Below are 27,543 nucleotides of genomic sequence, written 5' to 3' on the forward strand. Positions count from 1 at the left end.
TGATTTTTTTGCTAAATTTGCTTCGTCTCGTCTTTTAATGTGATTCTGATATTTTTCTTCTAAATCTGCAGCTTTTGTCTTCAAGTAGTTCGTGCATGTTAGGCACTGATCCTTTTTAGGCTTAAAAAAGGACAAATTAAAGTTGGTACCAAAAATGCGACGGTAAGTTATTTGAGATGCGTATTCCTTTCCCGTTTTCTTGCAATCTTCCACATATAGTTCGTACATTTTTGCGATAGATAAATTAGAATCTAAATATTCTCGTTTAGTTGATGATCTACAGTAGTGAGATGCCATGGTTGGAAAACTTTGTACATGCGCTTTGATTGACGCTATAATATCAGGTTTGGTTTTATTAGCCGGTTCCTTTTTGCCACGTTTGTCGTTAGCTGCAAATATTCCTATATCATTTGCTCCAGAAAATGCCTTATGCACTGGCCCGTGGCTTATACACAAAGTGCGTAGAAAGAAATTCTTGCAAACTCGAATTTTTTTACCCTGGTTTAGGAAATGATAGTACCTACTTGCAGTTTTGAGAGCACCTGTTCCAGAACGAACTCTTCTACAAGTAGGTTCTTTGCTCGCAACACAACAGAGAATATAATCTTTTTGACGATTATAGTCTAATCTCCAAAATTCCGAGCATAACTGGTTTCTGAAATCATCATTAAAACTAAGAGAGCATTTAATTTACAAGAGTTGCAATTAATCAATTTTGGTTTTTTTGCTGCAATGACTGTTCCTTTTGATTTGTAAGGCAAACTTGACATTCTATTTTTCTTTTTAATATTTCTTTTCCATCGGGAAGGGTTAGCTCTTCTCCAACGACATTCTTGTTTTGATAAGGGTACATCACTATCAGTTGATTCAACATTTGATAAACCATCATCATCACTCGGAATATAGTTATCACTACTGCCGGTAGAAAAATCTGAACCACTATCAACGACCATTTTCTCAAACGTAGGTGACACAGGTATATTACTCACCTCAATAGAGCTATTATGTTCTTCACAATGTTTGGTATTCTCTTTTTCATTATCAGACGTGGTAGTTGAACATCCTTGCATTTGAGTAGTATTGAATGAACCTAATTAAAATATTAGTTTAGGATAAAAAGATCAGTTTTAAAATGTATATTTACCTTCCGTAGTGCTGGTTCCAGCTGACAAAATAGGAATGTGTTGTGATGTTGATTTAGAAGACCATAGTTCTGAAACCGTTACTCATTATTAGTCACCCTAATTTGATCTCATTATTATGTTTTATATTTTAAAACAGCAAAATGATCAACAACAAAAATCTACATAGAATATTAACTTTGTATCAGCGGCATTTACTATTGATGGTTAGGAAGTGGGGCGATAAATATTATTTTTTAAGGAAAACGTTTATCTGCTAAGAGCTAAGTAATAGATACTTTTATAATTTGTGTTGTAATATTACGAAATTACAACACTCACCTGCGTTATTTTCATGTGAAGTACTAGCTTCGCCTTCATCTAAACACATTTGTACTAAAAACTTTCCCCTGGACGTCATAATGAAAGATAAACTTAATATTTCATTTTCCAACACGTGATAATTCAACTGATAAACATACAACGTGTAGGTAAAACTAAAACATCAAAAAGTGACCAAGTCGTAATAGCCAATTGTCGCAGTTCAATGTTGATATGAAATGTGAATCACATTTCATGCAAAAGTGACCAAGTCAACATGATCATTTCTTCCAGTCTATTTTCTTTTTTATACTATGCTATTGATACCATAGTACATAAAAAGAAATAGTAGTGCAAGAGAGATAGGGCAGCGGGGAAGTTTGTTTGGACGATTCCAGTCGTACGTAATGGCGGCGGCGCTACAGTCACTCTAGGTGGGGGTATGAGACGCATGTGCCGTGGAAGAATTGAAGTTGAAGCAGAGAACAACCCAACTGTGTCTCTGTTATTCTAATCTAATGTTCTAGGGTTGAAGAATGAAGGTTGGTGTTGTGTTCGTCTGTTGGTATTGTATTATTTGTATTGTACCATTGTACGCCATTGAAATATTGCAAGTTGAATTTTGTTTTGTTTTGTCTTTGTTGTAATCATCTTATTGATTGTTGATGATTGTTGATCGTTAAAATGGAACAAAATAAAAGAAAAGAAAAAGCCAACCATGTTGTGTTCCTGGTTGTAAGGACCACACAAGCAGTAGATTTCGTTTTCCAAATCCGAAAAATGAAATGGACACGTTGGAATGGTTGAAAGTAATTAAGAGAGGAGTATTAAACAATTATACACCTCTTACTGTTTACAATAAATTTCGTGTTTGCTCTAGACATTTTACAGACGAAGATAAAGTGGATTTTTACCAGCAATAGGTAAGCACTGTACCTCATAGCAAATGTTTGTTAGCAAACTTAAATTAAATAATATTTTGTATGTTTAAACTGTTATTGTTTAAATTAATGTTAATCCTATCATATGAATCTTACTTATATATTTTAAAATCATCAAAACTTATAAATCTAATTGTACTTAATTGTATTCCGCAAATATGACTTTGATTTTTAATATAAGTATTATGAATATTAATTGTAGTTAATTATTATAAATTTTGATGGGTACTAGTTTAATAAACCGGAACCGTGTCTACGGAGATGAAATTTATATCAATGAATTCTCCTTCACTTACTAATGATTGTGCAATGATTATTATTCGGTGCAAAGCGTTCTTTTTTATGTAATTCCGATTTAAAATATGCCCGATTTTTAAAAGCCACCGCCATTATTTACCATGAAACAACAAGAAATGACAGGAATGACAACTGTTTCTTATGATCAAGAAGGGTAATTTTAACCAGTGTTGCCATAGTTATTCAAAATCATGTTTTCTAATGAAAAATAAAAATTTACCTAAAACGTAAAGTTTATAAATTATTACCTACTTTTAACTGAAAAGTATAGCTTTTTTACAAGGGTCAATTTAGATTTGGTTACGTTACTATACGTTTATTATCACGTTTTCTTATGAACAATAAAAATTTTGATAAAATTTTATTCTTATTACTGCTTTTTTACCAGCGTTAGGTTAGATTTGGTTACGTTGGTTTAGTTTTAATTTCATGTTTTCTTATGAAATATAAAAATTTTGATTTTTAATTATATTATAACATTTTATTTATTTATATTACTGATTTTTTTTTACCAGTGTTAGGTTAGATTTGGTTTATTGGTTTACATTTTTAATAATAAAATAAGACGATGGTTAACGGGTACTCGTTTTGCACGTGGTTATTAAGGTTGATCTTCACCCTCGATTAATTTGTTTCTGATCCTAGAGATGGCTCTACTGCGGCATACTACTGTGGTAATTTTTTTAACTTAATCGTAGATTTCTACATGATGACTCTGTGATATTTTCAAACCCTAATATAAATTACAGTTTTCTATCATTATATCCATTGGCTGAGTTGCCAAGTTGTGTAGACAGACAGTAATTTTATCAAATACCTAGTAGACCAAGTAAGCAAAGATATCTTTAACAACATCTTTATGTATAATATTTTACTGCTCCGCTGTGTCAATCGGAATATATTAAAGTTACGCATTTGCAAGAACATAATCCACACATATCATTGAAAAATGACACATATTTATTATGTAAACATTTTTATCGACAAAGAGGTACTTAGCGGCGCTATCTGTGAATATCGTATTACCATTAAATTTATACATGCAATCATATATTAGATTTTTGTTGATAGTTAAAAATTAAATTAGGTATCTGGGATTATTAAATATTTTAGTGGGATTTATATGAAAAATGGTCAATCGTCAAAAATGTTATTTAAAACATGCGAACATGTCTTTCTTTTGGTCTGTTTATTACTGGGTTCAGGTTTGTTATCTTCCTTATAAGTGCGTCTTTTTCTCTTCTTTGTATGGGTCCAAACCATCTCAGTCTGTGTGGATTAATAAATTTCACTATGTCTTCCCCTTAGGTTATATTTCTATTTCTTATTTCATGCTTCATTAGTCTTCTATATTCTCCTTGTTCGGGCTTTATTGGGCTGTTTATTCTTATCATTTTGCTTTTAATAATTCTTACTTTTTCTTTATATTTTACTTTTTATTTATATTTTTATTTTCTTTATATCTATTTTCGTAAGACATATTACTTTTGCTACGTATGCTATCACCGGTCTAATTGCTGCTCTATATATTTTTGTCTTTGTTTTTTGCTGTTTTTTATCTTTAAGTAGTGAATGATATTTCCAAAACACGATGTTTTTCTCTCACCTTGTGTGCGTGGTAGTGTCATGCGTTGGATGTAGTTGTATTTGGGGTAGTTGATGCCTATTTAGTTATCACGGTTCTATTTGGTCTAATTAGTTCTTCAGTTTCCGTATTCGACCATTTTATAAAGCCAAATGAGTATGTGAAAAGTGGTATTGCGTATGTGTTTATTGCTTTTACTATGTGTTTGGAATTAAGTTTGCTTTTGAGTATTAGTATCCCAGATTTAGTCATACGGCTCACACTCCATCTAAGGGGAAAATTCACTCATCCCAGATACCTACGTTATCAAAAGGATTGAGCTCTGGTGGGACTCTTTCCGTGTTATCGAGCCCTAGGTGGCTTGGTATGTTGGAGTATCTCCCAAAAATTTTCGTACACATCTGGACGTTGAGAGTACTACAGCTTTCTGCATAGTCTTGTAGAGATGTTCATTCAGACCTAGCTTTTTTATGTTTTCTAGGAGTTTCTTTGGAATGACTCCAGTAGTGGAGAGAATAATAGGTATTGTCTGGGTACTTTCCATTCTCCACTGTCTTCGTATTTGAATTTCCAGATCCCTGTACTTGGCGATTTTTTCGTTCTGTTTAACACGAAGATTATTGTTGTTGGGTATCGCCACATAAATTAATGTTGTTTGTCTCTTTAGTTTATTAACCAGTATGAGATCTGTTCTATTATGTGCCACTGTTTGTTCTGTGAGCACAGTGCGGTCCCAGTATAGCTTGTAGTTGTCATTGTCAAGTATACTCTCAGGAACGTATTGATAATATGGAAGATGGTTTGTTTGAAGAAGTCCCAGTTTGATAGCTATCTCTTGGATGGTTTCCTGAGCTTAACATCCATATCGGCGTTTGTCATTCTGGACCTGAGGGTCTTTGACGATATATTTCAGGTAATTTTTGGTTGGTATAACCTGATCCTGAATGGCCAGTAGTGAATCTTCTGTTTCAGGGAACATCTTTCCTGATGTCAGCCAATAGTTCGACGCTATATTGTCGACATGGTCTTGACTGACCTCAATGGGATGTCGCCCGTGCAGAGGTTTACCCATCCAGGTGCGCATTTTTTCGTCCATAATATGCTGGTTTATGCGCATTTCTGGTTCCCTCAATTAGATCGGTGTTGTGATCTACTGCACAAATCGCGCAATGTAAAGTAGATGTCTCAGCTTGCACCTGAAAATAAGTTCTTAAATTAGTAATTTGTTTTTCGAGTTGCTCACTTATATCCATAAGTCCTCGTCCTCCGAAATACCGCGGTAATGTCGTTCTTTCTACTGCACTTCGAGGATGGTGTTTTTGTGCCTTGGTGAGGTGTGTTCGTACTTTTCGCTGAAGATTTTCTATATCATTCGCTTAATCTTTGTATGTAGGTATATTTAAAAAAATATACCTATATACCTACATACAAAGATTAAACCTCTTTTTGTGTTACATGGTATACAGCCAGCTACAGGAATTTATTTTCCTTGTGGATTTTCTATATCCGTTTTTGTCCACTTAACAATACCAAATGAATAGCTACGCGCGGAACATGCGTAGATGTTTAGTGCCTTAAACAAATTTTTACTGTTAAGGTGTAAACGAAGCAGCTGTTTTACCTTTCGTATAAACTCAGTAGTTATCTCAGTTTTTATTTGCTTATGGTCAATCTTCCGCGATTGCTTTAGTCCTAGGTATTTATACATATCATTTTCACTGATGGCCTCGAATGTCTGGCCGTTTTGCATATCGAATCAGCCGGGCTAAACCTTTCCTTTGATTATACGGCACTTGTCAAGACCGAAGTGCATACTAATATCATTAGAGAAATTTTCTACTGTTTTTAGCATCTGATCCAGGTGGCTTCGAGTGGAAGCTAATAGTTCATATTCAATAATCCATATACAATAGATGATTAAGGTTGATACGCCGGGCTACACAGGATGTGACCAATTTATACAGAGTTGGAAGACAAGTAATTGGGCGGTAGTTGGTTGGATCTTGAGTGTTACTTTGATCTTTGGGAATTAAATAAGTTATTCCCTGGGTTAGGAAAGATATAAATAGAAAAAAAAAATACAAACAATATAGTTAACATAAAGCTAGGTACAATATTCTGTTCGTTTTCATCAAACTTGTTTTTGAAACTATTTAAACTAGTAGCTTCTACTATAAAAACAAGTCCGGAGACATTCTATGAAAAGCTTTTGATATAAAGTATAAAGCAGAATTCGCTTTACTAACTATTTTTGCTGTTTGAGTAGACCAACTTAATGTTTGGTTGACCGTAACACCAAAATCGTTAACTTCCCGTAGCGACTTCAGAGGAACTCCATCCCAAACATATTATGTATATCGGAAATATGAATATCGGCATGAGAAGATTTAAATGACAAAAAGTCAGAAAACTATATGTAAAATGTAACTAAAATGTAAAGAAGCAATATTGGTCTAAAAAATATTGGTTGTTGTCTTTATTCGTTTTTTGCGGCATTTTGTTGGTTAGTACTAATAATAGTTGAAACTTTATTAATATACTTTATTGTTAGTTCTTTGTTAAGTACTTTATATTTTTCCAGTTCCTTTCGCCATTTATTCAAATAGTTTAGTTGATATTTAGTTATGTCATCCTTTAAAATTGAACTCTAGAAAATTTGGTTCTTAACCACCTCATCTAATTGTGCAACATAAATAATGGACTATTATTATCTGCAAATTTAACCGTTAATGGCCTAGGCTTATTACTATTGTTAACCTGCCAAAACGAAAAACGGAAAAACGTGGAAACTGATAACGAATATTTGCTTCTTGTTACAATCCTCGAGTTACTCAATTGAGTTACTTTGAGAAAGTTGTTCCAAGGCCTCGAGACAATCCTTAATCGATGCGAATCTATCTGATAACTTAGAAATTAAATCAGATAATTTATTAAACTGATCTTAGAATGTATAGCAACTATTACAGACGATTCTTAGTGACTTCGATTTTGTCCTAGTTATTCTTATAACTTCTTCTTGTGCAATATTTAGACATTGAATATGAATACGAATATGAACAAGTTCGTTTGAAATACCTTCTATAATTATTACACCAGCATCCAGTTCAAATAATTCTAATATGGCACCCATTTTTGATGTTAATAAAGATTTTTCTATCTTACCAGTAAAAAACTATATAAAGAATAGTAGGAAAATGTAACTTGACTTTCACACACAATACAAAAAATCCAACAACGCTAATTGAATAATTAAATTACCACGTTAAATATGCAGAACACAATAATTATTGTATAAATACACAATATGATATTAGATATACATATCTAATATTAGGCTTATAACAAAAGTAGACAGGTGGTAGACATTGTGGACTATCACGGGTTGTGTTTCTCTGCATGTGCTAGCAGTAGAAAAGAGACATCTCTATGAGAGAAGAGAGCATTTGACAACAGCTATAAAAAAAAGAAAGGAAAAGATCAATGGAAAGATGGCAAAAAGAGGAGAACAACAAGGAAGATGTTGCCCAGTGGACCAAGATGCTAATCCCGAGTCTAAGGGGACTGGTTAGAATGTCTGTTTTAGGGCGTATCTTCATAGGTTCAGAAAGACAGATACAGATAAATGCCTACACTGCGAATATTCCGACAGTGTTACTCACACAATGCTGGAGTGTAATAGATGTACAGTGGAGAGAAACAGAGAAAGAAATAGGTATGAACCCTGTGACTGTAAGAGAGATGATCGTGAAAATGACTGGAAGTACGGAGGGATGGAATAGTGTTCACAATTACATCCGAGCAGTCATTAAAAAGAAAGAAGAAGAAGAGAAACAACAACCGAGCCAACGACAGAGATAAGATCTAATTACTATTTTAATGGAAATAAGCCACAATTGAAGGTTAAAATAAGTTTATTGACGTTTGAATCTTTGATCTTTGATCTTGCACTAATAACTTGTTTATACTCCAACAATTAATAGAAAAAAGAATAGTAGTTGGTACCAAAGTACATCTAGCCTTCATCGACCTAGAAAAGGCGTATGATACAGTTCCAAGACTTAAATTGTGGCAACAACTCGACATTAGTCCATACCTTTTAGGAATAATTACAGAAGTATACAGAGAGAACACTACTTACCTAAAAATCGGAAATAGACTATCAGAGCCAATAAAAGTAACTAAAGGACTAAAACAAGGATGCAGAATATCACACTCACTGTTTAATTTATATATTGAGGCAGCCCTCCATAATTGGAAAAACCACTGCCTGGGAATGGGAATCCCCATAGGAAATGACGTACTGTTCTACCTGAACTTTGCGGATGACCAAGTCGTCCTAGCTCAAGATTTTTATGATCTAGAATTTATGATAAAGCGTCTATACAGAGAATATGTAAAATGTGGGTTACAAGTCAGCATGAAGAAAACAGAATATTTAGTTATCAATTCAGATGCAAGGTTTGAAGTGTTGATCGACGAGGACGTGGAAATCAAACAAGTGGAAAAATTTAAATATTTAAGTGCACTCATTGCTAAGAACGGCTTGGGACAAACCGAAATTAAACACCGAATTACTCAGAGACGTAAAATTGTAGAATGTCTGAACTCCTTATGGTGGGATCGCAACATTTCCAAAAGGACCAAAAAAAGAATAGGGCAAACCATGGTTGAATCAGAAAATAGTTATGGCTCTGAAGTATGGACAATTGTCAATGCAGACCTGAAGAGAAGATTGTTAGCAGTTGAAATGGATTATTTGAGAAGAAGTGCTAGAACATCAAGCCAGGAAAGGAAGACCAACGCTACAGAAACGGTCATTGTCAGAATAGAAAAAAAGAGGTTCAAAATGGTTTGGACACCTATTGAGAATGTCTGACGAACGTTGGCCCCAAAAACTTCACAAATGGATGCCCCCTGGAAGAAGAAAAAGAGGTAGAAATTGACGCTCATAGAATGAAGGAATTAGAAGAGCGATGGAATCGAAAGGTTTGGAGGAGGAGCATGCCTTAAACCGGCAGGATTGGCGGAGAAGAACGGGAATACTGCGATAGCCCTCTCCAAAATGTATTGTATTTACAAGTTGGCTTATTCCCATTAAAATAGTAATTACCTTAAAAGCCACAAGAAAATAGTTTCAGAACAATAGATAAGAGAAGGGAGTGTTCCAAAAATGTCTTCACACAAGTAAGAGAGGGTGGTTGTAGTTGGTAGGCAGGATAATAGATACCTGAATCTTTGGCACTGCTACAATCTTTACTACTTTAAATTAAACTTAAACCCAAATTTTAGCGACTCAAAATGGAGGTAGCATTAAAAAATTTCAAACCCCCCCTCAGACAAATTCTGTGTACGCCACTGGTTATGCAAGAAACACTATTTTTATAAATACTAAAATAATTAACTAAAAACGCCTAAATAGGTTTTTAAAACTAAATAGGTTTTTTGTAGATATATTACTTATAGAGTGTAAATTTTATGATATAATACTCTCAAAATAAAAGTTGCAGTATCTACTATTCTGTAACTCTGTAAGTTTCAGCATGACCGGTTCAAAGTTCAAACCGATAACATTCCTATTAAATTTTGTTGTTATCTGCCAAAGTGTTGTACAAAGTAATTGATATGGCAACCCTGTTATTGTGACGTTTCGCTTGAAGCGTTTCGAAGCCGAACGTAATGCTATCTATCGATGATAAATACTACCATTGCTTCAGATGGAGCCATCTCCCTACATTACAATTTGAAGGCGGCAGTTCAAGACATAATTCTTGTTTAACGAGATTTTTCATATGTTTAGGAAAAAATATTTAAATTTTTGTTGCAAATATTATCCACTTTTACAGTTTTATATATGTAGTTATTAAAAAATCTTTCGGTTTCTTACCGATAACTTTATTATAAGCCGAAACATATTATTTTTTCCTATTGGGACAAAACTGTAAATTCAAAAATTTTCAAAAAATTCATAAGTATTTCTTATAATGATATCTTGATGCTGTAAAAAAATTAACAAAATCCTATGTTTGGTTTTCCCGCTTTATACTTGGAAAAAAGTAGTTTTTTTGAGTTTTTTCAAAAACGAAAACATGAAGTTTGTTTAAAAGTTGTCAAAATACTTCTAGTCATCACATATACCTTCTCAAATTTTTTCAAATTTTTTGAATTTGGGGTTTGTCTTTTGAGGGGTGCAGATCAACCTTAAGATTGTATCCACCTTCCACCTGTTTTAATTAAGGTAATTTTCATGAAATTTTTAGATCTTTTAAAGGTTAAAACTGGCAACGATGTCAAAAGTACATAAAATTTAACTTCTTGCGCATGGCCGCCATATTGTTTTGAAATATTAAAAATCTTGATTATTTTAAACAATTTTACCCATTTATTCATAATTTAACAGTAAAAAACAGTGAGATTTAATATGTTTTAGTTACGTTTTTTTTATTAAGACATGTATATATACTTTTCTTTGCTTTTTATGTAATTTTTTTTTTTTGATTCATACTGCTTTTTTTGTTATTTTTTTCTGTATTTTTGATTATTTGGGCACTTTTACTAGTTTAAAGCAAAGAAAACATTAAAATTTGAGGTTTTTTTCACTTTTTCGGCTAAGTCCACAAAAAATTTGGCATTTTTGAGGCGTTCCGGCTTACTAAATAATTACCTTTAAATTAATGTTAATCCTATCATATGAATCTTACTTATATATTTTAAAATCATCAAAACTTATAAATCTAATTGTACTTAATTGTATTCCGCAAATATGACTTTGATTTTTAATATAAGTATTATGAATATTAATTGTAGTTAATTATTATAAATTTTGATGGGCCTTCTGGGCAACATATTATTTGGGTTCATTTCTGATGATGATAAAGATCAAGATATCTAGTACTTGTTTATTTATTAGTCCAACAGATTTATTTATTGGTTATGTTCTGTTAAAATATTGTATTTAAATTTCAGGCTCTCAGAATGCAGCAGATATTGAAGAAGAAGAAACTCAAACTATAAGGTTTATTGACGTACATGGTAATATCAAATATTCTATATTCTTTGGTAATATATTATAAAAATATGTCTTTACATTTTTCATTCAGTAAGTGTGCCAGATGCTATAACCACTTTCAAAGCTTTGCTTATAAATAATTTTATATCTTTTCATTCACCTGAAAGCAATTGTGAAAATGATGTTAGTGAGGGAGCATTAGATGCATTAGGTTTTTTTTAACAGGTGAGGTATTACCAGGTTGTAAACCTTTGGCACCTGAAGTGAATGTTTCACTTCCTCTTTCAGTTTCAAATGTTATGAGAACTCAGGTGGGAAGGTGTACTGTAACCTATGTTGCAGGATATGTAGCAAAGAAAGTATTGAAGGTTTCCTGTGAGCAATGTAAATATAATATGTTATTTAGAGTAAAGAAAGAGGATACAGATTTCATTGAAATTGAATTGTTTAAATTTTTCACCATTCAACTGTAAAATCCATTCAAATACAGGTATAAATATATGTAAATTTATTGTTAGACTTTCTCTGTATATGTGGTGTAAAAGTGTAAATGCAATTGTAAATGGCAGAGACCAGAAGTTTATTAACTTACTTAAAAATAAACCAGACTACACTATGATAGATCCTATGAAATTAGTAGCTCACAGAAAATATGAAAGTAGGAGAAAACAATTTTGTAAGTACAGGTCATAAGTGTAATTAAATTATTTCCAGTATAAAACTGTACAATTTGTATGTTATTCATTCTTGTTTACAGTTTCATATTTCCATTTTGTTGTAAACAAATAAAATTGTGTTTTCTATTTACTGGACTCATATGGAATCTTTAAAATTCTTTTTATTGTTTTACATATATCTTCATCATCAAACATTTTCCATCTGCTCCTGAATCTAGGTCTTTCACAATTGCTTTCATCTGTATCTACCTTGTCTTATAGAACAAGGGTGAACAGTTTGAGAGAAATGCTATGTCCTTGTCTCGCTCCCCATTGTAGTACATAGTTACATATTTTACTTTAATTATACATAATCACATATTTTCCTTTTATTATACATAGTTACATATTTTACTTTAATTATACTTAGTTACAAATTCATGAAATTCAAAGAAATTGCATATAATTTGTGAACACTGTGTATTTAAAAATTCTCCTTTGATGTAAGTTCTGGAAAGAATGTTACTTACTCTTTGTTTACAAAGGTTTTCAAAACATTTTAATTGTAAATGAATGAGATATTTCACTCGCCATTGTAGTACATAGGTACATATTTTACTTTAATTATACATGGGCACATATTTTACTCATAAACATAGTTTATTTTTTATTTATATATGTTTGTGTGTAAAATACATTAGATACATAATAAATCTCTAACATATACACACACACACATATATATATATATATATATATATATATATATATATATATATATATATATATATATATATATATATATATATATACATATATATATATATATATATATATATATATATATATATATATATAGATATATATATATATATATATATATATATATATATATATATATATACACAAACATACAAATAGCATAGCAAGACTAAAGAGCCTCATGCTGCTCTGCACTATTCAGTAAATATATAGATGAAACTAGCCTCCCATAGCACATCAGCGTGGTATGGGGGGGAGGGTGAGGAAAGCCTGGGGAGCATTGGGGCTCGAAGGAGTGGTCCCTAATTTACTAGGACCAATCTTTCTCACCTCAATGAATTGTATGCCTGAATGTCCATATGGGTATGCAAGTCTCCGCAGGTAGGGCTTACTTATTTCGGTTGCTGCTTGTGTGTAATTCCATATATCATTTTGCAGGTTGCAGTGAATAGATGGTTAAGTTCAGAATGGAGCCTAGTTTCGTGGATACAGGTGAAGACCACCACAATGGCAGTGATGACGATCTTTATAATTTATTATATCTCTGTGATTCCTCAAATTTTATAAATTACAGAAATAAATAAATTTTTAAGAATATCTGTTTTTTATGTTGATGTTTTAATGTAATGGAAAACAGATATAGTCACAAAATAATAAATAAAAACTTTTCCTGTGCCAAAACATATGTCTCTATCTGATATGTTATACATTTATGGTATACAAAATTGCATAAGTGTATACTACATTTTTGGACAGAGAATATATTTTGGCATAGAATAAGTTTTTATTTATTATTTTATGACTATATTTGTTTTCTATATAATATTCGGAACATTTTGAATTTCCCGCCTAAAATTCAGAAATTTATTTTTTGAATTTCCCGCCTAAAATTCAGTATATCCTTTTTGAATTTCCCGCCTTAAATTCAGAACCTACATTTTGAATTTGCCGCTAAATTTTTAGTTCCCGATTCCGAACTTATTTGGCGCTAGAAACTCTCTCCCCACTTTTTCTCCGGCACTTACCTTACTAGAGGGGGTATATACTATGATTGATACGCATACCGAGACATAGACATTTGGATGTTATGTGTGTTGCGGCATCGTGCCTTTATATTTTGACTTGGGCACTTTTCCAGGTATTCGGTTACGTCTTTCGAGTGACTTGGATTGATAAACGAAAAATCGATAAAAATTGACTTGGTCAGTTTTTGCAGTATACCCACGATATATCAGTTTTCATATAAAATTGCTTGCACGTCATTCAAGATTTACGACGTCAGAACTCCACAGCGTTGCCAGAACATCAGAATAGTTAGTAAGTGAGGGATTTTTAAAATGTCAACTATTTGTCAAACTATTATATTAACAGTAAATGTTTTAAGACTACTGCAATACACTAAAATGCATAAAGTCCGTTTTACAGCTTGCAATTATACCTGCAAGACGCAAGAAAGTTGCATAAAGGCATGCGCAGTATGTCCTCAGCTGATTATTTCCTGCAATTTCTTGCAACTGCGCCATAATCGGTTTGGTGCCATTTTCTCTGCACATTTTCATGCAAGTCTAGGGGAATTCGAAGGAAGTTTGATTTTTTCACAATATCAGTGGTCTTATTCACCATCGCCGTTCTCGGCGTTCTAAATTACTAACTAAAAGGCTGGCTGCAGTACTTAAGGTTGCTGCTCTGCCTTTTTCCTTTTATATTTGGCTATTTTTAATATTTAGTCTTGGCATTTCGAAATTTACTAAATAGTGTTAAATAAACAGCAATAAGTCATTAAAAACAAACAAAAGTTTATAAGTTAGGTTAAGGGTAAAAATTTTAACATTAATTGCATTGCAAGCTGTAAAATCGCACAGAAAGATCTTGCAATAGGCTTTCATGAAAATTAGTCATACCAGAAATTGCATCAAGTTTTCTTGCGAGCTGTAAAGCGGTCTTAAGAAAACTTTTTAATACAAAATTATATATTCTATATTTTAAACTAACCTCTTTTAGAGCTTTAATAGTAAAAACGTCCCGCCATTATTTCTTGTTCAAAATAATCTATCTTATATAAAAGCTTATCAGCTTTCTACATACTATTTATTGTTTTTGGCATAGCACAATCACAATACAAAACAATAATTAGTTTTTAAAGCTATTAATCTAAATTTAATATGTATTTATAAATACAATTTATTATTATATATTATATTATGATCAAATTGTGTAAGAAATCAAAACATAAACAAAATTCTTACTCTAAAAAAGCGGCAACACTTTATACACTTTTGCCACACGCTGAACTGTCAATAAAATTTGAAATATTCCCATATCAGTTGCGTACAATTGTCTAATCTATTTAATTAAAATTATTATTTTGTGGAATATTAGTTATTAGGAGTTATTTCATAAAATTTATATTATTAAAAATAACATATGTTTTTATCTATATATATATATATATATATATATTATACATATGGTAATTTAATCAATATAATTCTAAAATTCCCAATATAATGATGATTACATTTTCCTGATTATTATACCATGTTGACGCCTATGAAATATCGAGCAGTTCGAGCTGTGTTAGGAAAATTTGAACCCTAAGGTTGACGTTCTGGAAATTTTAAATATAAGTGACGTCACTTTATATAAATTGTGACGTGCAAGCATTTTTATATGAAAAATGCTATAGACGCATTATATTCCTTGGTAGAATTATACAATTTACCCTTAAAAAAACGAATGCATTGTTGTTCGGTGTTGTTGACTGTTGTATCAAAGAATATAGACGCATATGCGTCTATATTCTTTGGTTGTATTACAGAATACACCATTGTATTCTGTGGTTGTATAAATTATTTTAAATCTACCTGTTTCCGCCCGCCACTGGTAGAAACAGTTCGCCCACCTGCGTTAAACCACTGTAACGATGTTCTGATCGTTTAACAGTTCGAACCGTGGGAGTGTCAATATTTGCGCATCCACTTCTACAACGTGACGGCGAAGTGGGATTCGGAACGGCTATTTAAGGCGTGTGAATAGCAGAATTAGACAGTCTTGTAGCTAGCGCTCTAGGCTCCCTGACTCGCCGGTGTAGTGAACCTGCGAGCCAACCCGGACATTTCCGGATTGAGGATCGTACTTTGTCCTTAACCAAGCGGAATCCATCGGTATTGTGTATTGAACATTGCCGTGGGTCTGCACAGCCGGATATTTCATTTCTTTATTAGTAATAATTAGTTTATTTTATTTTATAGACGTTCTCCGGGGAGTTCATTCATCGCGGGACCCAGACGGGGACGTAGAATTCGCTTCATTTTTATTTATTGTATATACGGCGTAGGATTCATTTTATTTTATTTATTGTATATATGCTAAATTAATAGATTTATTTTTTTATTTCAACCTGTGTTTTACTGAGTCTGTCGCCCCGAAAGAGCTACCCATCACACCACGTTAAACACTGTGTCACATTCTTAAATTTGTTGCACTATACGCCCGACGCGCCCGACGTGATTTGTATTATTATTGTATTGTTCAATTGTGGCGGTAAAGTTAAATGAGAAGCTGGTATTTTTATTATATCTCATGATATAATACAAAATAACAAAATACAAGATCCCACTGCAGGATCACGTAGTTAATCAAACTCGCATTGCATTTTTACATGCATTTAAAATTAGTAGGAGAATACATTGATAATAGGTTGCCAATCAAAAAGTGGCCGTAAATATTTTTTGAATTCAATTAATAGTAATTAATTGTTGATTAATGTTATTTCGTTCATTTATTTGTTTAAACTTCACATCGCGGTTTTAACACCACTAATGACACAGCTCCTGACCTGTGTCATGTCCTCAGTTGATCCACGGGTATTTATTTGGCTAAGCCTTATTCGTACATGTCCTGCATATCTACAGGAACTTCCCTATCAGCCATTGGGACGCGCTGTGTCGGGGTTGAGGACTCCCCCGCTCAGTCTGTCTTGTTCAGAGTACTGAAGGACCCCTACTAAGTTCAGAGTCCCTCCTCTCCCGTAAAGGACCACGCAAAGAATGGAGGAGTTTAGGAGAGGCCTATGTCCAGCAGTGGACGTGATAAATAAAGGCTGGATGATGATGATGATGATTTGTTTAAATAACATACGCTACCCATGACGTATATGTATGTTTTTTTTATATAAGTATATCAAATTAAAACCGATTTTTTTCTTAATATGATGATATAATGTCGCAAATTAAGGTTGCAAGCTGTTAAAAACGCGAAGCGTCAAAGATAAAGTAAAATAGAGTTATCGTGCAACGACATTGAATTGACAAGTGATAATATGTATATCTATATATATATATATATATATATATATATATATATATATATATATATATATATATATATATATAAAAGGCTAGGACAAGTCACACTGTTTGTCCGGTAAGGTAAGTACGTCACCTAGGAAAGAAACCTGAACTACCAACATCTGAAATTTCAATTATATTTTGTTCTTGAAACGATACGGCTGATTTCTTAGACAAAGAAAGAGAGAGGACGCGTAATTGTATGGAATTAACTGAAGCCAAACCGACACCAAAAAGGTTGCCAGATCATATTTCACTTTTTCAGTAGATTGAGAATAATGGATATATATCAATAAATTTTTTTTTAAATTTATAATTGAACCCTGACAGAATGATTACCTTTTGAACATTATTCCATGATGATTACCACGACAACATGATTACCTTTTGAACATGATTTTATCATTACATATTTTTTTAGAAAATTGATATAGTGTTCCAGTAAAGCAGTAAATTGAAGTTTAAATCAGTAGATCTATTGGAAAACCAGTAGACCTGGTAACCCTGTGGGAGGTAGTAATGCGCAACATACAGGCACCAAAACATGGCAGTTACATCGAAACTGGCTTCACTTTGCGAAAGTTTGTTAAATGAGTGTTACCTGTCGCCTCCCTTTCCTTGTCTAAGGTTGATTTATTGCTAAAACTTTTGATTAATGACGTATAATATATTATCCTAATTGTGCCATCATATGCACTTTATTGTTATTTATATTACTAACCTATCCTAACATACGGATTGAATGGCTGGCACTATTTTGTGATAAAAAGTGGTATTGATCTATTGATGGTTGAAACATTTTTTAGTGTTTTTTAGTGGGTGTAGAATAGTTTGTCGGATTATCACGTATGATACTTCATTAAAAAGAAGATGGGGTAGCAAATATGTTGAGTATAAATAAACACACATGGCGGCATTGCCAAAAGGATATTATATCATATTTCCGTTGTTATTGGTCCGATTGGAGCGTGTAATGTGTTAAATGAAAGGGGAGCAAATAGCGAAAATATTAAAATAGAAAAAATAAACAAGGCGACTACCAAAAGGAAACTATACAGTATCTTCATTATTAAGGAACGTATAGCGACATAGGCGTCATAGGACATTATGGATAAAAATAGATTTACTATAAGACAAAACAAAATAAACAACTGACCGAATCTTAACATGCGACATAGCAAATGAAAGGGGAGGATATAAAGAATATATTAAGACAGAAAAATAAACAAGGCAACTACCCAAAAAGGCATTACACAGCATCATGGCACTATGGAAGATAATAGACACACTATAAAGTAAATTTGCTTAATTGACCTGGAGAAGGCTTCTGACTGAGTACAAAATAAGCAACTAGCCGAATCCTAGCATATGACTCATCAAATAAAACTACGTGAGACGTCTAGTACATATAATGTGTATAGCGTGCCATCAAAAAATATATATGCATGATATAGTAAAAAAATGATCAGAAGAGTCAGAGGGGTACCAAATCATACTTTATATTTACTGTTTATTTACATGGGTTTACATGCAAGAAGTTTATTATTTGGGCCTCCCGTCGCACACAAAATTACCAGTTATTGTGTAACTATCAAAGATATACTTTATCTATCTGTCTTTTAATTTATCATTGACACCTCTAGTTTTTCACAATTGGCAACTCTAATTTGCGACCATTTTTTCTCCGGTAACCTTATATCATCGTATTAAAAATTTGCTTTAATTTGATATAAAAAACATACATATATACGTCACGAGTAGCGTATTTTATTTAAAAAAATAAATGAACGAAATAAAATTGTTCAAAAGTTAATTACTATTAATTCAGTTAAAAATATTTGCAGCCATTTTTTGACTAGCAACCTATTATCAATGCATTCTCATAATTTTAAATGTGTGTAAAAACGTGAGTTTGATTAACTACGTTATGAACGTAGTGATCCTGCAGTAAGATCTTGGACTTTAAACGGTTTTCAACAAATAAAGATTTGAAAAGACATATGGTAATACATACTGGTATACCTTTCACCTGACACCTACGTGTGACAGCTTTCATACTGCTCTTGTTTAAAATCGCATATGGAAACACACACTAGAGAAAAGCCTGTTACATGCAAGATATGCACTAAACAGTTTTCAAAACGGAGATGTTTAAATTAAGTTTTACGTGGAAAATATACAGTAAACATTAAATTTTTGTTTAAAACCACACATGCAAAGGCATTTGTATGTGTGGTTTGCAATAAAAAGTTTTCACAAAGTTCGAACTTAAAGGACACGTGAGAGTATACACTGGAGAAAAACCTTTTGCATGTGATATTTTCAACAGTTTCCATAAAATTCTACGTTAAAGGATGTAGTGTTGTGAACTTATTAATTGTTATGTCTTTAATTTATAATGTCTTTACTAATTTATTATATTGTTCCTACTTTAATTTATTAAAAGGCACGATAATTTATATAAGTTTATTTCTCACTAAATAATACACATAATTTATTTAGGCGAGCGTAACATAAATATCGCGAGCGCGAATCTTCTTTATTAACTGTCCCTTCCAAATAAAGTTCCGTTATTATATACCAGTGCCGTTATCTCGAATAGTCTAAAACCTTCGATGGCGAAACGGTAAAGGCAAACTGGATTTCCCTCGCATCGCTTCTGGAAGGTCGCTCAGGTAAATCGAGGCCTCTCGTAAACTCTACAACATATTAGATTAAAAACATGTTTTAAAGGTTAAAACTATGACTCATATTTTTACGTAACATTGCCCCCCTCTCAAAAGATGGTTCCTCCTGGAACCTTGTTGGGACTAGAACTGGAACGGTATGCTGGTATCGGCAACTGGACCCTCTTTTACAACTTCCAGTTGTATAAAAATGACAAGGGACGGTTTTCTCTCCGCACCAGTAACTATGCGGATTGCAACAGACTAACACCTGGACTTCGGTTTCTTTAAAGATCTCTTCCACCATATTTCGGATAACCCTCCAATCTAATTGGCGGCACTCCAACTTTGGCATGGCTAACTTTTGCACGTCGGACTCTAGTACGTGCCCTCTCAATTGAAGTAAGGCTTCCCATACATCTCGGTAGGTAGGTTGGTCACGGGCAGTGTCTTTTGTTACCAGGTAGAAAAGGTAACGTGATGCATCTTGGAGTTTCAAGGTTTTACCGGGAGCTGGCACTTGGCATTGAAGTTCTGCAACTCGACCAAACTTCCTTCGAAAGACGGATGCCAACCCTGGTGCGTCTTTGATACTGGCCGGGATGGTAAGGGCCAGCGAGTAGTCATCGGGGAGCTCGAGTAGATCTTGCTTTTCTTCAGTGGTAACACCATGTCTCGCTTTACCGGTACCTCCATAGGCACCCATGAATTCCTCAAACGTGAGGTCAAACACATCTTGGACTTGGTTTACTTCCACTTCTTCATCTACGTCGTGGTCACCTTCGAAAGATGCCAACCGGTTATGGTGTACTATCATCGGCTTTCCCCTCGGAATCTTGCTTATTCGGTAGATGACATCGTTGATCTTCTCCATGATGAGGTATGGACCTTCCCAAAACTGCTGCAATTTGGGAGAACAACCTTTTCGCTTCCTGGGATTATACAGCCATACTTTGTCGTTCTTCTTAAAGCAACCCTTTTCGGCTTGTGTATCGTACCGTTTCTTCATTCGGTCGCTAGCGATCTGAAGGTGGGAACGGACCAACTCATGTACATCGTCCATTCTTCTTCGTAATTCGATCACATAATCTTCACCTGCTACATCTTCTCCAGGTCGACACCCAAATTCTAGATCACAAGGTAGTCGCATTTCGCGTCCGAATAGGACTCTGGCTGGTGTCTGGCCCGTTGATTCGTTAACAGCAGATCTGTAGGCCATTGTGAAGAACGGAAGGTATTGGTCCCAGTCTCGCTGATGATCGGACACCATCTTTGTCAAATACTTGCCAACTGTCCTATTCATTCGTTCTACCATACCATCCGATTGCGGATGATACGCGGTAGTTCTTGTTTTCTTCATGCCTAGTCTATCACATATTCCTTGGAATAGATCACTTTCAAAGTTCCTGCCTTGGTCACTATGGATCTCCAAAGGCACTCCAAATCGGCTGATATATTCTTGGATCAACTTATCTGCAACGGTGGCGGCCTTCTGGTCTGGAAGTGCGTAAATCTCGACCCACTTAGTGAAGTAATCCATTACTACCAACATGTACTTGCCCCCATTTTCAGTTTCTGGAAATGGCCCTGCAATGTCCAAAGCTATTCTTTCAAACGGGCTTCCAACATTATATTGTCTCATAGGAGCTCTCCTTTTCCGGTGAGGCCCGTTACTCGTAGCACAAATAGTACATTTCTTACACCAGTCTTTTACGTCGTCGGAACTGTTCATCCAATAAAACCGTTCTCGAATTCGCTGAAGGGTTTTCCTTACACCAAAATGCCCTCCCGATGGACTGTCGTGTAACTGACGAAGTACTTCGGCTATTCTGCTCTTTGGGATCACCAACTGTCTTCTTTTCTCTGAACCGTCATCATTTTCCAGGACTCGTTTGAGCAAGCCATCTTCGATGATAAATGAGTCCCACTGGGCCCAATACGTCTTAACTACTGAGCATAGGTTTGATATTTCCTGCCAAAGTGGTCGACGGTTTTCCTCTTTCCATTTTCGGATTTTCTGTATAACTGGATCTCTCTCTTGTTCTGCCCTTATCTTAGTAGGCGTCCAGTCGTCGTTGACAATCGTCGTTCTTAGCACTGCTGCTTCCTTGGATTCCGTTTTGTTGCAGTGGGAACACTCTGCTGGGCATGGCCTTCTGGAAAGAGAATCAGCGTTTCTGTGGCTAACTCCGGCCCGGTGCTCAATCTTAAAATCGTATTCTTGGAGTCGTTCGATCCACCTGGCTATCTGACCCTCTGGATTCTTAAACTGCATCAACCACTTAAGGGCGGCATGGTCGGTTCGGATTAGAAACTTTCTGCCATAGAGGTATTGATAGAAGTGCTCTACTGATTTAACTACTGCTAGAAGTTCTCTTCTCGTGACGCAATAATTCCGCTCAGGTTTTGAAAGAACTTTACTAAAATATCCGAGGACTCGTTCCTGTCCTCCTTGAATCTGAGACAGCACTCCTCCAATTCCCACATTACTTGCATCCGTATCTAAGATGAACTCTCCTTCTGGCAGTGGATACCCTAAAATTGGTGCTGTTATTAGATGTTTTTTTAAGGTCTCAAAGGCATTTTGGCAGTCTGTATCCCAGCGGTATTCTCTTGCTTCCTCTGTAAGTCGCGTTAATGGCTTAGCGATATCTGCAAACTTCTTAATAAACCTCCGGTAGTAAGTACATAGTCCAAGAAAACTTCTCACTTGATGTTTGTCAGTTGGTTTTGGCCATTCCTTAATGGAATCGATTTTTCCCTTATCCACGGCCACTCCTTCTTTACTGACTATATGACCCAGATAATTGACTTTACCTTGAAATAGCTGGCACTTCTTGGGGTTTAGCATCAATTGGGCAGCTTTAAGTCGATTAAAAACGTTTTCTAAATTCCTCAAATGATCTTCGAATGTCTCCCCCAAGACGATTATGTCATCTAAATAAACCAGGCATGTTTTCCAAGATAACCCTCTCAACACATTTTCCATAAGCCTCTCAAATGTCGCAGGAGCATTACAAAGTCCAAATGGCATAACGTTGAATTGCCACAATCCAGATCCTGTGGTGAAGGCTGTCTTTTCTTTATCGACTGGGTCCATTTCTACCTGCCAGTATCCAGACTTCAAATCTAAAGTAGAAAACAATTTACTTCCAGCCAATGTGTCCAATGTGTCATCGATCCGAGGCAGAGGATAACTATCTTTCTTGGTAACGTTGTTCAGCAAACGGTAATCCACACAGAACCTCGTCGTTCCGTCTTTCTTCTTAACCAGGACCACCGGAGAGACCCATGGGCTCGTAGAAGGTTCTATCACCCCGTCTTTCTTCATTTCCTGAACAATCGTTTCAGCTTCCTCTCTCTTCGCCTGTGGTAATCGTCGAGCTGTTTGACGAATTGGCTTAGCATTACCAGTATCAATTTTATGCTTAACAACGGTAGTTCTTCCCGTCTTTCCTCCTTTCGGTACGAAAATATCACGATACTGCCGCAGAAATTCCCTTAATTTCCTTTTCTCCATCTGATTTAGAGACTGTCCTGCAACTGCAACCATTTGGTCGAATTTGTCGTTGGAATTATCAGATGTTGTCGCCTGACGGATTATGGATGTCACAGGTACACAAGTTCCTACTTTTGTCTCTTTCTTTATGGTCACTGGGTAGTCGTTGACATTGATAAGTCTCACAGGAATTTCTTTAGCCGAAGTCACCAATTCCTTTCCAATTATGATTCCACGGCCAACCTCATCGTCGTGGTTCCAAGGCTCCATCATAACAGGTCTCCCTTCGTCCACAATTCCCTGTAGCCGCGCTACTATGATCGTTTCGCTTCTCGCAGGCACGACTGTATCTTCTGTAATGGCTGCTTGCGCAGTGTTGTCATTATGTGGATGGAGAAATACCTCCTCGTTGCCAACTTTGATTACCTTATTCTTAAAATCCAATTGGAATCCATGCATATTCATTACGTCCATTCCTAATATAACATCCTCTTCGATGTCAGCAACTATAACAGTATGGACGAACTTTTCTGCTCCAATTCCCAATTGTACCTGGATTTCTCCATGAATGTTGGCATTTTCACCTGTAGCGGTCCGAAGTCGCAACCTCGTTGGTAACAGTTTCTTACGGCTGTTTATAACTGTTGGACGTATAATGGTTCTGGTCGCTCCGGTATCCACCAACAACGTATGTCTTTTACCATTTATTTCTCCATCTACATATACACTATCTTCACGACATTTCAAAGAAGCTATTAGTATGAGAGGGTCTTTGGAAAAGTTTTGGGTCGAAGCTGCCCCCCTAAGGCTGACCCGTTCTAGTTTTCCTGATGGTGAGTTTCTTGATTTGCGTCGTACCTAGGGTGTTTACAGGAGCTTCGTACGTGTCCTATTTCGCCACAATTCCAGCATCTGATGGTCTTCGTTTTCTTATATGTCATGCTTTTCATCATATTAACGAGCTGGTCAAGTTTATCTTCATCTCCTTCCTCTTTTACAGTCCTAACTTTACTGTACCCGCCAGAGGCCTGCGTAGCTGACTCGTATTCGAGGGCGGCGGATAAGACATCAACCAGCGTCTTGTGACGAGCTAATCGTAGTGTTCTCTGCATTTCATGATCACGAAGACCATCAATAAACGTTTGAACGGCCAATTTTTCCATCATGTCTTCGGGAGCTGTTGGATAAGCATATCGTACTAATCTGGCAATATCTACCTCATATTCTTGAAGAGCCTCATCTTTCTTCTGTCTACGATTTTTAAGCTGTGACTGATATACATGCTCCAAATGTTCGTGGCCATATCGCATATTTAACCTCTTCTTCAGTTGTTCGAAATCATCGGTCTCCTCTACTGCTATGGTCTGAAGCACATCTAAGGCATCTCCTCGAAGAGCGATAGTCAGGTTTATAGCCTTTTCTTTTTCAGACCATCCATTCGCTCTTGCAGCTGATTCGAACTGTTTCATGTAGTTGTTCCATGACGATTTTCCGTCGAAAGTTGGGACTTTGACATGCACAGAACTTCCACTTCCTTCAAATTTCGGCCGTGTTTCCAACTTACATTTCGTCTCGTCTTCTTTTATCTCTACTCTAATTGGATTGTTTCCTCTCTCTGCTGTCCCTGTTTCCTCCATCTTCCTTTCCATCTCTTTCCATATCTTTTCTTCGAAGGCCAACATATCGGCAGCAACTTGGTTTTTTAACGAAGACACTCTATCGTCAAGAGCAGACATCTCAGAAGTGACTTTAGAGATGTTAGCAGAAACTTTGCTTTCCAGAGAAGAAATCTCGTTAGAAACTTTGCTTTCTAAAGAAGCGATGTCGCCGGAAACTTTCGAAATATCGCCAGAAACTTTGTTCTCTAATGATGCGATATCACCGGAAACTTTGTTCTCTAATGATGCGATGTCACCGGAAACTTTGGAAATCGACGAGAGGACAGCATCTTCAAATATATAAGTCTCTGGATCTAGTCCTTCTTCTAGCAAAGCGTTCTTTAGTCGTTGGACTAACTCAGCCTTTTTTCCGGTAGAAGCTAATTCTCTGTCTTCAAGATGTCTTCTTAAATTAGTCACTGTCAGCTCATAAATCGTAGCCATTTTCACAATTTATTTTATATCACACTTGTATTATTATTATAAGTCTAATTTATGTTCGATCTCACTCTGACACCATTTGTTGTGAATTTATTAATTGTTATGTCTTTAATTTATAATGTCTTTACTAATTTATTATATTGTTCCTACTTTAATTTATTAAAAGGCACGATAATTTATATAAGTTTATTTCTCACTAAATAATACACATAATTTATTTAGGCGAGCGTAACATAAATATCGCGAGCGCGAATCTTCTTTATTAACTGTCCCTTCCAAATAAAGTTCCGTTATTATATACCAGTGCCGTTATCTCGAATAGTCTAAAACCTTCGATGGCGAAACGGTAAAGGCAAACTGGATTTCCCTCGCATCGCTTCTGGAAGGTCGCTCAGGTAAATCGAGGCCTCTCGTAAACTCTACAACATATTAGATTAAAAACATGTTTTAAAGGTTAAAACTATGACTCATATTTTTACGTAACAGTAGAAAGGATAAAGAAAAAAACCTTTTGTATATGTTAAAAACCTTTTGTATGTGGAATTTGTACTAAACAGTTTTAACTAAGTTCTCCTTTAAAATCACGTAAGAGTATGCATATTAGAGAAAAACCTTTCACACGCAAAATATGCACTTAACAGTTTTCGCTAAGGTTTTATTTAAAATCACATATGAAAACGCACAATGGAGAAAAACGATTCACTTCTAATTAAGAAAAACCTTTTGCATTTTTATACAAATAAGACAAAGTTCTACACAAAAGAGATACAGTAACTGCATAAAACTAGTCGTAAAATACTAAAGGTCTATTAATAATGAAAAATAGATAATGAAACACAACTAATATTACTTCCACTAAATGTAAATCAGGTATCTATACAAAAGAATACAATACTGCATAAATAATATTTATGCAGTAATATTTAATAATATTACTGCAGTAATAAATAATATTTATTTATTTATATTATAATTTACAAAACGTAAAAGATAACAAGAGAGAGTAGGTATATAAACTTCAAAGCGCCATAATTATACACCAGATTTCTAAAAGTAGATATCTGTAGAATTATTTTAACTCCAAACGACATAAGCAAAACATCATCCAGAAATATATATTGTTATGATATTTATTTCAATGTCTATTTAATTTATAATGTCTTGTTCTAAAGGTTCTTATCTAAATTTATTAAAAAGCACAATAACTGATATTAATTTATTTATCACTAAATATACATAATTTATTAAAAAGCGAACGTAACATTTTATCGCGAGCGCGTCTTCAGAATTAACTGTTTCCTATTCTCCAAAAAGTCCTGTTATATATTCACTACTGTTAGACTGGAAACGTCTACGGCCTTCTAGACAGAGCGGCGAATTGTTCTCAGAACCGGTATGGTTAAATCGGCTTGTCTCCAGAAGGTTCGAATTGTTGTTTTTATTACAAAGGGGGACCCATCGTGTGTCAGGTAGGCATTACCTAAAAAATACGTGAATGAATGAAAATATTAGTAATAAATATATTTACGGTTTTGGGTCAGAATTTATCGTAACAATATATATATATATATATATATATATATATATATATATATATATATATATATATATATATCCTGGGAAGGGTAAACACTAAGTATATATGCAGCAAACTACGTTGCCAAACACAACTCTTACAAGTGCCAGATGTGGATTTAATTGTATCAAAATCAAAACAACCAACTAAAATAATACAAATATCAAAGATATAAATAACTAGGGTATTACAAAATAAATAAGATCAGCAAATAAATGTTTATCATAACTAGGTAAAGGCAGTAATATAACAAAGTAAAATAATGTTACGAACATGCATTCAGCGTGGCCTGTGTAACGGCTGCATCTCGCAAGCGACTAGAACTTTCCAGCGATATCGAGTGCGAGAGAGAACAACCCGTCACGTAGGCGAATTAGAGGTGGGAATGTTCTAGAACATAGTAACTTTGGTATATATATGTAACGATGTTATGAGTTGAGTTTAGTTGTTAAGATACTATCGAACTGTAAACTTATAAATAAATATATGTATATAAATTCGAACACCTCGTTTTATTTAAAAACGCTTCAATAATAAAAAAATGCTTTATCATATTATACAAAAATTATTGAGATTCATCACTAGAGTCAGTAATTGATAATATATGGAAAGATAAGAGGAGAAAGGAGTATAGGAAGAAGGAGAGTGTCATGGTTGAAAATTTT

General features: G+C 34.5%; 1 protein-coding gene and 1 long non-coding RNA gene across 2 annotated transcripts; one reads left to right on the forward strand and one right to left on the reverse strand.

Moving 5' to 3' along the window:
• Window positions 1-623: 623 nt before the first annotated feature.
• LOC140452034 (uncharacterized) lies at window positions 624-1,895 on the reverse strand. The gene is made up of 3 exons (XM_072546061.1): window positions 1,464-1,895; window positions 1,145-1,213; window positions 624-1,090 (listed from the first exon to the last, which is right to left on the reverse strand). The coding sequence occupies exons 1-3, from the start codon at window positions 1,540-1,542 to the stop codon at window positions 624-626; spliced, it is 615 nt and encodes a 204-aa protein (XP_072402162.1). The 5' UTR covers window positions 1,543-1,895.
• A 122-nt stretch (window positions 1,896-2,017) lies between these two features.
• On the forward strand, window positions 2,018-13,286 carry LOC140452041 (uncharacterized). Its single transcript, XR_011952123.1, has 3 exons — window positions 2,018-2,365; window positions 11,229-11,294; window positions 13,128-13,286. It is a non-coding gene; the product is annotated as an uncharacterized lncRNA (long non-coding RNA).
• Window positions 13,287-27,543: the final 14,257 nt, after the last annotated feature.

This window comes from Diabrotica undecimpunctata, chromosome 1, assembly GCF_040954645.1.
Source record: "Diabrotica undecimpunctata isolate CICGRU chromosome 1, icDiaUnde3, whole genome shotgun sequence".
NCBI lineage: Eukaryota > Metazoa > Arthropoda > Insecta > Coleoptera > Chrysomelidae > Diabrotica > Diabrotica undecimpunctata.